This window comes from Sinohyriopsis cumingii, chromosome 3 (genome assembly GCF_028554795.1).
Source record: "Sinohyriopsis cumingii isolate HCF-2022 chromosome 3, ASM2855479v2, whole genome shotgun sequence".
NCBI lineage: Eukaryota > Metazoa > Mollusca > Bivalvia > Unionida > Unionidae > Sinohyriopsis > Sinohyriopsis cumingii.
In genome coordinates, this window is record NC_142963.1 from 122,886,415 (window position 1) to 122,901,245 (window position 14,831).

Sequence of the window (14,831 nt, forward strand, 5' to 3'; positions counted from 1 at the left end):
TTTGTGATTTTGTTGGCTCCAGTTTTCAATCGGATAACATGTTCAAACCTTTGAGCACAACCACACACGACTGTTTCTCAATGTTCATGTCAATGAACAACGTGGTGTGTGGTATCGGACATAATTGATACATGCTAAAGTATGGAAGCCTACGCCACTTATACGGATTTTGTGGAAATATTTTATTCTTTAATGCTCATGTTGAAAAAAAGAATAAATGATAACAACACAAGGTTAGTTTCTTTGTTTTTATTGTCAATTAAGCGTTTTATTTATCTATTTTATTGCAATGTGGGGGGGGGGGGGGCAAGCACAAATGCAATACAAATTTATTTTGTTTCTTAAGTTTTCGGACATATGACCAAAGTGAAAAAATGTTTCACTATAAGTTCTGGGACAGGAAAAAAAATAATTATTTCATCGTGTCCCAACATATGCGGTAAATACGGTAAAAAGGTCCAAGATGCAGCAATATCTCGTGATCATTGACTTTGTTAGAGGCTGAGAAATTCTTTTAACAGTCTGAACAATCCACATCGAGATGGTGGATGCTGAATTAGAAAAAGTAACTTTTAAAGGGTGAAAATGTAGGTCAGAGTCTTTCTTTTTGTTGTAAGGGTGTTTCTTTTCTCTTTTGTTGTTATGACCCTTTCTTATCTCTTTGATTCAGTTTACAACTGTAAGGCTCTAATTGAACAAAGGTGTCTATCTTGATCATCCCCATCACAGATATGACTGAGACTGGGGATATTAATAATAACAGGAGCTACCAAGTGAAGCTGATTCTTGGCCATAATGCAAAGTCATCATGGAAGTAGCTGTGAAATGATACATCTATGCATTGATACTTTTGCTGTACCAATACACATATCGATACAATTTGTGGAAAATCGATACAAAATGATACTTATTGTATGCAAGTTAATTTAATCTTTAACAGTCATCAAAAATTGTATTAGTCATTTGCCTGCTGCCTTGTTATTCCTTAAAATGAGAATTCATCTGAAACAGCTGTTGCAGGCATATGAACTCGTTATTGCTTGCTAAAATGTGACAATACTCACTTACCATCAACACATTAACACCAAGCAGCATAGTTCATAACAGTGCCCCACCCCAATTCCATGGTAATTATTTAATTGCAACAGCTTGTCAAACATAAAGGAGCCAGAGTTTTCCCTGACCCTTGCAACCCCATTTCTGATATATGGACATTTATGCTGGAGTGTAAGGTCAGAGCCAATTGCCTATCTAATAGTTGGAAGTCTCTCATGAAATCAACAAGAAGATGATTTATATTCTCAGAAATTGGGAGTATAACATTTGGTATGTCTTTAATCTGTTAACATAAAAAAAATAAGTGCAGTTTAAAGCGTCTGGGGTGTTGCTGTAAAGTTGGTCTATTTCCCTTAGTTATTTCACTAATCCTAACATGAAATGAGGAACCATATCAAACACAGATTTTTCGACAACTATCATTTTTCCTTAGTTTTTGCATGTATGCCATAAGTCTGTATGTCAAGGGTAATTTTCTTAAGACTTATGGCAAAATCGTAAGAGTTGGCAGGTCTGTAGTGGGCAATTTTGCACCCGAAAAATGGTGTTAAATATGACTTTGATGTACATGCTGGATGGACAAAAGCAGACAGCATACCAGTCAACCACCTTTCAGCAAAGTAGAAAAAGCAGAATACCAAGCCAAATTAAAATACATTCAATTTAAAAATAGAATGCAAGTTTCATTTTTTTTCCCTCAAACAATTTAACCATGTGGTACCATGTGCTACAAAACAATATTTCCCCATCAGGTTAAGATAAACTTAATAAATAAGAATGAAAAAACAAAATAAAGAAGTACAGATATTTTGATCAAAATACCTCTGTCTGGTGGTTAAATGAGTCCTGCATCAGATGAGATGGCTCAGCCCTATATGGCCTAAAATGTTGAATAAAATTCACTGACAACTAACAGGTAGTCTGTTTGAAAGTATTCTTGTCTTGTCATGGATGAGAATGGCATATAAATAGATGCTAAGTATGTATATGTCTGTCTGCAATCTGCATACTGGAAATACAACCAATAAATCACATAAAAGGTCACCAGCTATCACTGACTGACGTTCCAAAGCTGAAAAGACCTTCAAGGTGATATGTGTATCAATAATATATTGTACCAGAAGGTGTTTTTTGTGACTCATATTGATGCACGGCACAGATTTTCATTTCACCTCTAACATGAAAGAGACACCAGATCATAGTTCCAATGAAACAAAAATAACCATTTTCCAATGACAAAAACTCAAGGAAGACTGTTTTAAGGGTAAAGTTCTTGAAGGAAGGCTCACTCATAGGTTCATTAGGATGTTTAGATAACAACTAAAAACCACACATGAGGTTCCACACCCCAGCACTAATGAGCAAGAGACTGGTCTCTGGAGCTCTAAGTATGTAATCAGTTCTGCATGATGAGGGCTGAACCCTGTAAGTATCAGCAAGGGATGCTCTATAACCCATACTGTCGGCTACTGAGCAACCTTTTCCAACAAAAGAGAAGAAGAAAAAATGTTCGTCCACAACTGCTTTGTACTGGCACTGCAAGTTTAGTAATAAAAACCTAAAAATACCAGTCATACAGTACAAAAATTTCAAGTACTTTTTTCCTCCAATCTGAAAAACTGCTGCATACCTTTGTTCACTGAATTATTCATTCCCAAAAATAGGTCATTCATATTTAGGCAAATCATCTAATACCAAGTTTTCAGATAAAATATTGCATAAGCTCGTTGCTCTCTATATAATTTGAAGTCTCAAAATGTTTTCAAAGATACAGTATTTGGTTTTCGGCTGAAAAATTTTGGTGTTTCAATTCCTTTGCAAGGCTTCACAATCATATTGTTGGCTGAAAAATTTCAAATGTGCCTATTTGAGGGCACCAGAACCTATTAAATTAAAATAAGGGTTGATTTTAAAGTATATTTCTACTGTTTTACACCCACAACATTACTTTTACAACTAAAAGCAACCATTATTCACGATTTTCTTTTTGGGCAGAATCAGAATGATAATGGGTTCAACTGGAGAAACAGAGTTGAGGGGGTAGGCACCAATTTGTAGCAAGGTAAAGACAACTTTGCTGTCAAGCCATGTTAAATAGGAGATTCCATGGACAAGAGAACAATGTATGCCATAATTTGGACCCTGATAAATGTGTCTACCTCACTTTTGTGTAACTTGTTTTTTAAAGTTATTATATTAATAAGAAAATTTATTCCATTGTATAAAATTATTGGGTGCATTTTTACAAACTGCACTGATAAATTTCAAGCTTCCATTATATTTTTTAGTGAAATGTTGGGTCTATTTTAAGCATAAGTTCCAAAATTTTCTTCAGTTCTATTTCTTTTGCTCTTTACTCTTGTCCTGATGACCAATCTACAACACTGTGCATGAAAATTATACCTGTAGAGGACCATTTCTTTCTTTTTATCCTTCACTTTCAGGCGTTTTGTGATCGTCTGTGGGTTAATTTCAGCGCAATAAAAATGGAAGGTCTTTTTACATCGGGATATTGCACATCCAGCTGTGGCTCCGCTGCTTATATATGTGCCTTTCTTCCCTCTGCAGATACTGCAATGCTAAATGTATTGAAACAAAATGCATATTAGGTGATTTGATAAACAAAAGAAGGTATCATTAAAATAACTGCAATCCTCTTATCATTCAAAATTGTAAGTTGCATTGCACATATCGTAACTCATCTAAATGAACTCTTACAATGTTATCTTCAAACAATATTCACCAAAATGTGCTTGAAGTAAATAATGGAATTTCCATGAATAGGACAGTGGAAGTTTATAAGTACAAAAGATACAGATGTGATGTGATTTGGATTTTAACGTAGCTTTAAAAAAATTTCAGTCATATCGCTACAATGTCTGCAGTGTGGCAGTTTATAGTGATGTCTAGCACTGGGGCATCATGCCGCAGACATGTAGCATCATGTCCCACCCAGTCACATTATCCTGACACCAGGCTGACCAGTCCTAACACTAACCTAATAATGATGAATGCCAAGCGAGGCAGCTGTCAGTACCATTTTTATAAATCTTTGGTATGACTCGACCGGGGATCGAACCCATAACCTCCCACATACGAGGTGGACGCTCTAACCACTAGGCCACTGGAGCGGTTCAAAAGATACAGAGAGTGAATTCATTTTGTATTAGTCCCCTGTATGACCAATTCAATTACAGCCTCTGTTTTCCTACAGGAACAATATTGGAGGCCCTGAGTGGCCAAGTGGTCTAAAGCTCTCACCGTTCTGGATCACTGCCATCTCACCTTTGTCTGCGTGGGTTCGAAGCTCAGGCTCAGCTAACATGGGTATGTGAGAAAACTAGCTAGCAGCTCCTCATGGGTCGGTGGTTCTTCCTCCAACAGTGCTGAAAAATGGCGTTAAACCCTATAACAACAACAACCAAGAGCAATATTAAGAGATTCTCGGTTCATCAAAAGTTTCTGGTGCCCTTAAATTTTCAAATAGCTTTCATACTGCTTGATATACAAAAGTGGGACACTGGCTCATCACAAGGGCCCAACGATTTCCATGTCCCTGAACTTACCCATATATATGAGCACTCCTTTAAATCAATAAGCCAGGTGAAATGCCCGTTTAACTGTCAATCAATCCTGGATAGGTTTTCACCTAAAATACTTGTGATAAATAACATGACTGTCATCCCGAATCATGACTCAATATTGTAGCTGTAGCAAGCCATCTTTGTCAAAACAAATGGCCTTATGCATTTGTGTATCAAAGTGATGTTTACAATTGCAATTAAGTAATACTGGTCAGGCAGATGCTAGAACAACAATGCAGGTATTACCTCCCTTCTGTGATGATTATGCAATACAAGACCACTGAAAAATCCACAGGAGCTAAAGGGACCCGAGCTATACACCTCAATAACTGAGATTTTAAAAAATGGTTTTAAAAAAAGAGAAAGTTAGCTTCATCAGACTGGCATATTTGGAAACAGCTAGTAATTTTACACATTAAAAAACACCTTAAGGGGGCGCTCACCAATTAATATGTACTTTAGAGAGAGTGACGTATGTAAGGTGAAGTAGTTTGCATTTAAAACATGCACAACGGAGAGAATGTTGGCATACCTATATGCTACAGTAATGTAATGTGGATGATATTTCTTTGGATATTGTACTTTTGGAAATTTTACATGATTTAAGCACACTGCCAACTAAAATGACTGCTCCCTTGTGTTAAAAAATCAGCCTGAATTAGTCTAAAGTACACTATACATAGCAGCTATTAAAACAGGGAAAATGAATTTTGCCAGACTAGACAATACCAGCTCCTGAAAGTGCAATGAATGAATTACCAAATATATAAAATGTAAAAAAAGTTATCGGCTCTTTTTTATACAATTTACCTTTGAAGTTCAGGAAGTGAAAATGACCAAGTAGAGCTAGCACTTTTTTGAAAGGTTCACATTTGAAGTAAGGCCAAGCTGTATACTCTATAACCCATAGTACACCCATCAATCATACATCAAAATAAAGGGAATTAAAGGTTCTTTTAATTATACCTAAGATATACAAGGTCTTTTTCAAATAGCCAGTATAATCAGTGAGGAAAGCCCGGGAAATTCTTTTTCTTTAAAATCTTAACCCTATGCAAATTGCGAAACTGTAAAGCACCACAAGAGTCCATCAAAGACACTAATGCTCTAAATGACCACATGTACATCTCTGGGTCTTTCTGCCTCTGAATTCAATCACTGTAAATATCAGTACATTTTCCCACCCAGCCGCCTGTTAGAGCCTTTGAACTTGCTGCCCAGCTTTTGCATCATGTTCTTCTGATGTACTCTATAATGGCAACATGTACATCAGGGGGTCTTTCAGAGAATGAAATCTGTCAGTGTAAATATCAGTACATTTTCCACCCAGCTGCCAGTCAAAGGTCAAAGTCTTTGAACTTGCTGCCCAGCTATTGCATCATGTTCTTTAGATGTACTCTTATAATGACAACATGTACATCAAGAGCTCTTTCAGCTACTGAATTATGTCACTGTAAATATCATCACAGTTAACTGATCAACATTTTCCCAATAAGCAGGTGGCTGAAGCAGGACTGACAAATTTTTGAATTTTCTTGCCCACCTATTACATGTGTACAGAGGACTCCTCCCTAAGTGATTTTCTGCATCCCAGATAAAAAACTGGCATCCAAATACGCACAATTAAGTGTTTCCAAGACCTCTGTAAACAAGATTTCAAGATGACTGTTCTGGTGGACCTATTCGTTTAGGACCAATTAAACATCATAAAATGTCTTTTAGTGAAAACCAAAATCTGATATGACCATTGACTCAGGTGGAGCTGTGATAACAAGATTTGGTCACTAGTAGTACGATAATAGCCATTTTGTATTGTTGTTAATGATCAAGGTCAAAGCCTTCTACCTAGACGAATTTGTCCTCACATCAAATGCACATGTATGCAAACCAATGATTGTAATCAGTGAAGATTACTATGAGGTGCCGAAGCCATCAGATAGAAGACTTCAACTTAGATCTGTAACCAATACTACTACTCTGTCCATGGTTCACTGTCCTCAACCATGTCCACAATTGTGTATCATACCACTCTACATATCTGAGATTACCCATCGATGTGACAGGTACATATGCAAACAAAGTGCAACATAAAAACAATTCAATTATGGTACAAGTACATACACATCCACATACATGCTCATTATCCACTGACCACTGTCATGATTTGCATCAATGCTCATGTGATAAACAAAGCGATCACTATTATTGAAGCTGTATTACAGACACAACCTTTGCACATGAGTATAAATACAGATACAAGGACAAAGACAAAAACAAACACGTACACAATGACATAAATGAAGATATATATGAATATACATTATTTACATCAAAATTTGTGTGGTAAACAAACCTACCACTATTATTGGAATTGAATTACATACATCCTATTCAGATGAGTGTAGCTACATAAGTGCAGCCTTTGCCACGCACTAATCAGCAGTCTGCTTGCAGACACAAGAGATGGAAAACTGAAGCAAAACAATACTTACACTATACAGGTTACTTTGATATTGAGCAGTCATGAATAATTATTAGTCATTTACATTTTTTTTGGACATGTTTGAAATGAGAATTCATCTGAGAAAGATGTCACAGGCACAGGCACTCATTTTTGTTGGTAAAAAAAAAAAATCTAATTGAAAACAACACCTTCTCACATTCTACAAATTAATGCATGGTTCATAATGTCCCCCTCCCACCTCACTGATACCATGATAATTATCTTATCCCAACTGGATGTCCAGCATAAGGGAGACATTCCAAATGTGTTCCCCATAAATAACGGAGTACTTCATGGATCATTTAATAACTGCTTTTATGCAAAGTTGATCTGTTGATTTGAATATTTTCTACTTGGGCCTGATTTGATAGCTACACTTCCACTGTGTCCCGCAGTGATATATTCCACTGAATTTTGATTGGCAGTTATTCTCTGTTCCTGTCATGGGTAAACAATGACCACCAATCAGAGCCTAATGTATAATTAGTTTATTCCTTGCATGACACACAGGAAGGCAACAGAGAAACTATGCACATAATTGGTTAATAAGTAATTTGTAGATGTACATAAATCCTATGTGGAAGCAAATTTGTAATGTCTCTTTTTATGCTGAGATATTTAATCAGTGACTGAACATGCCAACAGGATAAATAAAATTTGCACAGAACTGTCAAGGGGGCTTGTTTCATACCACACGAGTTTGTCACTATGCAATCTTCTGTAATTATTACAAGAGGAGTGGGTGCTGTCAATAGTTTTTGTTCTTCACCAACAAAAACAAGTGCCTGTGGCTGCAACAGTTGTTTTGCATCTGCAAGGAAGTACTATGTGATAGAATTTATTGGTATTCATCCAAACTTCCTCATATAGACTTGTTCTAGATGAGAGTTTCTTTACATAAGGAAATTGCACTATTTCTTCTGTTTTGAAGATAATACTTTGATGTATTCCAAGTTTAAGTGAAGGCATAACATTGGTAGTAAGTTGTTTTTATAAAGCAGTAAAGCTATTGAAGACAAAGAGTATGGTGGGCAAGATGAGTCATGCTTCTGAAGACAAAGGGTATGGTGGCCAAGATGAGTCATGCATCTGAAGACAAAGGGTATGGTGGCCAAGATGAGTCATGCATTTGAAGACAAAGGGTATGGTGGCCAAGATGAGTCATGCATCTGAAGACAAAGGGTATGGTGGCCAAGATGAGTCATGCATCTGAAGACAAAGGGTATGGTGGCCAAGATGAGTCATGCATTTGAAGACAAAGGGTATGGTGGCCAAGATGAGTCATGCATTTGAAGACAAAGGGTATGGTGGCCAAGATGAGTCATGCATTTTTAGACAAAGGGTATGGTGGCCAAGATGAGTCATGCATTTGAAGGCAAAGGGTATGGTGGCCAAGATGAGTCATGCATTTGAAGACAAAGAGTATGGTGGCCAAGATGAGTCATGCATATGAAGACAAAGGGTATGGTGGCCAAATCAGTCATGCATCTGAAGACAAAGGGTATGGTGGCCTTGGATGAGAATAACACATAAACACATGCTAAGCTTATGTCTGTAATCTGCATACTGGAAATACAACCAATATGTCAACATATATAAAACGACACCACCTACCACTGACAGACCTTTTAAAAATGAAAAGACCTCAGCTAATGTATACTGATAGTGTATCATACTGTAAGCTGTGTTGTGAATCGTATCAATATGCAGCACTGACAAATCGTTTCACCCCTAGTACAGATATGTATTAAATCCTGTTTTCCTTCATGCCATTCAATTCTCAAAGGGAAAATGGTGATTTTCTGACTTAACCAAGAAATGTAATATTCTGGCATGCCTATTATTATTTCTCAGCAGAACTTACATTTTCTGTCTTTATACAAGAGTCAGCCAAATTAACAGTCATTAAATTAATGCTTGGCAGAAGTGCTATCAATATTTGCGAGACCTAGAATTATTATTCCATAACTATGTGTGTTTACCATTATATGCGACCAAGCATGGATATGTACATAATAAAACCATGGAATAGTAATTCAGAAGCTTTTGAAGACCTGCCAACGCTGACGAGTCCGTCTCAGTAACGCAGTTGATTTTTTTCCCGTAAGTTTGACCAGTTTTCAGTAAGGTATAACAAAATTCATAAACTGCTTTTATAAAGCTGAAAACGTAATTAAAAGTTTGGTATTCGGAACATGCAGCAAAGATAAACATTATGTTAAACTGAAAAATATGTAAAGTACGCTTAAGACTTTATTTACCACTAGTACAGTGCACAAATGTTACTTCCAAACCTTATGCAGCTCAACGGCTTCTTGATGTCTCTCAACTTGATGTAATTCCTGGAAATTCTTTTTCCATTTCAAATGACAATGGCAATCATATTTCCTGCCACGAGTCATACTCAAGAAGGTGAAAGAAGATGGGGGGGGGGTGTTCCATGCTAGAGATGTTTTCAGTTATGAAGCCAATAGTCATTCTGTAGAGTGGAAAGTACAAACACCATCCATAATGCTCGGGTAAATCCTTGTAAATATGGTTCAACAGTGATGCTAGGAAGAGGAAGGTACTGCAGAAGGCAAGAGTCTCTAGGGCCAGACACTTCCTCCTAGGAGTGGAGATAGGAATCTGAAAAATGTTTACCTTGGCCTTAATAGCAGGCTTGTCTAACCAATGATGGGTGAGGAGTTTGAAATGCTGTTGCTGCTTACAGGACTGCTAAAGCTGTGTCCAATTATACAATTTGGAAGGTCTCAAGGGTAGTCAGGATGAGCGCACTTCTTGGCTTGTTTCAACAAGCCAGATGTGGCTGCAACAGACCAGGACTGTTCGTCCCTCGTATCCTGAGAGGTGATGAATACTCTGAAAAGGCAAATCTTCATAGCATGTAATTCTGGTCGTGCAAAACCTTTGATGTCTCCAAAGGTGGAGCAACTCTGAATGACAGCACCAAGGACATAGAAAGCACATTCCTCAATGCCTTTGCTATAGCCACCAGTAACCACTGAAGTGCTACTAGAGACAGATACCTTATTCAAGTGACAAATAAAGGAGGCCAATGAAAACAGACCGGCATGTGAGGCATTAGTGACAAGAGTATGGACCTTAAACTTCATGAGCTCAAGGTCTTAGCCATGACAAAAGACCAGGTCCCAGGCGAACTCACAACAAATGGACCTCATAGCTGGATGCAGAAACCTACTGTTGAAGTGAAGAGGGATGGACAGACCAGACCACTCCCTCTGCTGCCAGTGCACTCTTGTCCCCAGGAAAACTTCTGTGCAAAGTGCCAGACCTCTTGGAATGTGGAAGCCAACAGAAGGTCTGGACACAATGCTACCCCAAAGTCTTGAAAGAATTATGGAGTTCACAGCTGCAAAAAGTCTTTGTCCAGATTTCTTCTGCTCCAAAACCTGGCCCAACTGGTGGGAGGAGGCTGGGGACCCTGAGTGGGAAGACAAGTTTCCACCAGATCACCAGCAAACTCAATCAAGTTCACCATTATAGTGAGAAATTCAGCCTTCTGAGCCCACTCCTGAAGCAAGACAGGACTGTCTTTTCTAGTGTTCCTCTGCCAAAAAAGCCATGTGGGAACAAGATTGTCCTCATCCCTAAGCCACTCATATGGCATGATTGGACTGACCCTACTACTGGACATTCTCAGAAAACAAGCACATTTTTCATCCCTCCTAACACTCACATGATTCGGTTTAATACTCTGGGTGCAGAAGTGATTCCAGACAAGAGAACCTGCAAATGTTTAACTTCCTGAATCAAGCAAAACCAAAGGTAATTTTTTAAGTGGAGGAAATATTAGGATGTGCAAATAGGCATCCTGAAGGTTGATGGAGACAGCCGCATTGAGTTCTGGATTGAGAAGGTGGTCTCCATCTTAAAATTTAACCTCCAGAAGAATCCAGTTTACCAGAAAGAGATCGATTAAGATATAAATTTTCCACTTGTCTTGGTGACCTGGAATATCTTGGACTAGAACATGGGAGATTGTTCGTTCAAGACCCTCTCAACAGAGACTTTCTGCAAAAGGGTGTGCACCTCCTTCCTTATCTTCACCAAATTTGGACTGGAGAAAGAACATTGTGGTCATTGATAGAGGGGGTTCTTCCAATAACTGGAGTTGGCAACCCTTGCTCATGATGGAAAGAACCCACACAATGTCCATAATGCTTGGCCAAGCCTCTGAAAAAAACGGCCCAGGTGAGCACCTATGGGGAGGTTTGGGAAAGGGATTCGCAGCAGGACAGGGTTTGAGTCCTTAGTTGTGTCACTCTCCTTTTCTTCAGTTGGAATGGAAGGTGGGTTCAACAACTTCCTCTATGAAGCTCTACAACAATTTGTGCACTCTGAACCCCACTGACGATTGTGTCTAGTTTGAGGTTGCAGACTGGACTGGGTCTGCACCTGTTTGAAGAACTTGGTGGATGGATCCAAAGAAAGATTCACATTAACATGCTTCCTCGACAAATGTAATGGACCATAAGTTGTGAAGAATTAATGTTGATGATTGTGCAAGTCTTGACAAGCAAAGAATTGGATGAGTCACCCAAACAGAGTCTTGGCTTCCAATGAAGTAGCCCTTAAAAGGTCTTTACTGTGTTAAGTAAGACCTTTAAAGAGTCTAACACAACATCACAGTGGATGTGCAGAAATTCCACCACAGTTGCAACAAAAGAGCATGCTGGAACATCTTCGCCACAACTTCCAGCATACAAACTGGGTGGATTCATTGAGGCTTCTCACATCATACTAAATTAGGTAGATGAGAAGAGGTCAGCATAAGACGGTTATTGGGTTAATGTCACCTGGTAAAGATGTGATGGCGGGATGCAAGCAGCAACATCAACTCTACAGTGAGACCAGAGTAAGAAGGGTGCAGTGCTTATCTCCCCCACTGAGAGGACACAACACGCTACCCCTTAATGGTTGGGAGCATTGCACCACCTCTCATGAGAGTGGAATCAACACATTTTCTGGACATTGGATGCGCAATGCACCAATTCCCTAGTGGGTAGGAGCAACATGCTGCCATGGGCAAGAGGTGTGTTGTGCATGATCTACCGAACAGGAGAGAGCAACATGACGCCATGGGCATAAGGTGTGCAGCGTGTGGTGAAACACTTCCCTAACAAGAGAGAACACACTACCCAGGGCAGGAGGTGAGTGGTACACACCCTCCATCTCAAGAGGGAGAAATGCTGCCCTGAGCATGGAGTGTCCAACTTCTCCCTTTTTGGAGGAGTTCATCTGCTCCTTAAATTCATTTATTTCCTGTTGATAAAAAGACTGGTTCCATAAGGTTCTGGGACATGGTAGTATTTTCTAAGCTGAAGAACTAGTCTTCTTACAGTGGGCTTCTTGAGAGAAAAACCTGAAAATTTAAATGATGAAGGGGACTAATTTTGAATTCCTATTTACTGAGGTATAACGTATGTTGCATTGTGACTTAACTCACACACAAGACTTACATTTAAAAAAAATGTTATTTGAAAACACAAAGCCTGCATCCTAACCAAAAAAGGGTGGGATACATAGTAACCTAAGCGAGTCCTTAATGAATCAAATTCTGAAAGGGAAAGGGTTTACTGGCATGTACAATGTATACAGACAGGATACATGAAACAAAGAGATAATATTTTATTGAAGGAAGACCACAACGTCATGAAGCACTACATTATATATATAAAAAATCTGGCCATAAATCAACAAACATCCATTAATATGGCATCCTTCAAACAAATACTGACTGGTTCTGCACATGGTCATGTGAGGTGTACGAGTGTATCAGGTTTTATTCACAATTTTCCACTCTGTGAGAGGATGTAGTCACATTGAACAGATGAGGTTTTATTGATAAGAAAAAGGTGCACAATAGCAACAAATAAGTTACTGCTGTTGTTGAAAACAAAAGTTACTAGTGACAAGAATGGTATGTAGTTTCCAGGAGAAACTACCAAATAATAAGCAAAGATTTATCACAATATCTCTCTGATAAATTTATCTATCAAAACAGAAACTAAGGAAGATAAGTTTTATTTCTTTTTCTCTTAATATTACCATGTATTAATGACAACTCTCACACACAATGGCAGAATATGACAACAGACAGGTCATCACAACTTCCTCAAAGGTAAAGTTACTAATATCAAGCTGAATATTCAGCAACCAGTAGACTAGACTGACCATCTGAGTGCTTGGATTGACTTTACAAATATGTTTAGGGAAAGCAACCAAATGATCTACACAGCAAACGAATCTCAACCAACTGAAGAGTCTCACAACCTATGCCAATGCAAGCAACAACTCCAAAAATGTAACATGCAATTAGTTCAATTATGACTCAGTTACAAGAAAGTTCTGCAATCAATATGAAATTATAAATTCCAAGTATATCCCCAACCAATAAATATTTGCAAAATTAATGGGCATTTCCCAATTGGGAACAAACCTATTTTTTCACTATTTCCAAATAGCATAGGAATCCAGCATGTAAACAATATTTTTTAATTCTAAAAAAAAGTTCCTATCTGACCAAGCTATAATGCAAACATGCTTGGAGTATATTTAAAAATGAAAGTAAAACTCTACCCAAAGATGCAAAACCCTACCCAAAGGTGTATTTTTCTCATGCTGCTCTCAATTACCCACATTCCTGCTACCCACAACTATCACTTTACAACATCCCATTCTTAAATTCCAAACTCATATGCATCTTAAAACCATCCCCTATTATATCGCCAGGTTTAAAGTTTCTATCCTAGAAAGTGTTGGAGTTACATAACATTAGCCATGAGGTAATATGCATACAGATAAACAGTTTTGACAAACAGGTGGGCTGGATCAAATAATAACTACATTTTCTATGACAATAAAAAAAATTGTATTGGTACATACAACTTTGCCTCCTCTTTTAAGCTCCTCTTGCACTCTGCTTATCTTGAAACCACCGAAGTGCTCAAATTTGTACTGCACCAGCTGGGCCGAGTATTGCTGAAAATATCAGGATAGATGATTTCTGTTGAATAAGGTAAGACATTAAAACCTGCCTATAAAGAGCGCTCAATGGGACAGCAAAAATTTGTCCTTTAATGACATATCTCCTTGAAACCAGGGCTGACACATTAATGCAGCTTTGTGACTGTCCACTTCCATGTACTTACTCTGTATATTGATACTGTATGTTTGCACATGTTTTTGTGGATACATCTGGACGGATGGATGGGTCAGTGGGTAGATGAATGGTTGGATGTATTGATATATAATAAAAATTTCATCTCATGTATTAAAAATTTACAAAAGAAAACTCATTGACACATTGTTCAATGTATCAAGAAATAAAGTTCCTCAGAGTCAGTCTTAAGTAATAGCACACATGCATTATTTATGAAATCAGCTCGATATCTACCATTTTCATTCATGACTACTGTATCTCACTACATATGGTAGTCTAGTTTACCAACTGTATTGTCTTTCTATTGATCTCAAACAAAATTTGTCAATAAATTAATTGAGAACCTGATTAAGATTGCAATCTGAAATTAAAAAATGATGGTTGACAAGTTTAGAGCTGCACGTCAAGTAAATGATCAAAGCACTACCGTAAAATGTGACCTTGATTCCATAGTTAAAAGGTTGAGCAAAAATGTCACAATGAATTCTCTCAGCTTCATAAT

General features: G+C 37.9%; 1 protein-coding gene across 1 annotated transcript in view; it reads right to left on the bottom strand.

Annotated features, from left to right (window-relative positions):
- LOC149803755 (uncharacterized) overlaps positions 1-14,831 on the bottom strand; it is a 76,349-nt gene that overhangs the window by 44,912 nt on the left and 16,606 nt on the right. The window contains exons 4-5 of the mRNA XM_089953524.1: positions 14,053-14,148; positions 3,460-3,635 (exon numbers count right to left, since the gene is read on the bottom strand). Of these exons, the coding sequence (XP_089809650.1) occupies positions 3,460-3,635; positions 14,053-14,148 (272 nt within the window). The remainder of the gene's footprint in view (positions 1-3,459; positions 3,636-14,052; positions 14,149-14,831) is intronic.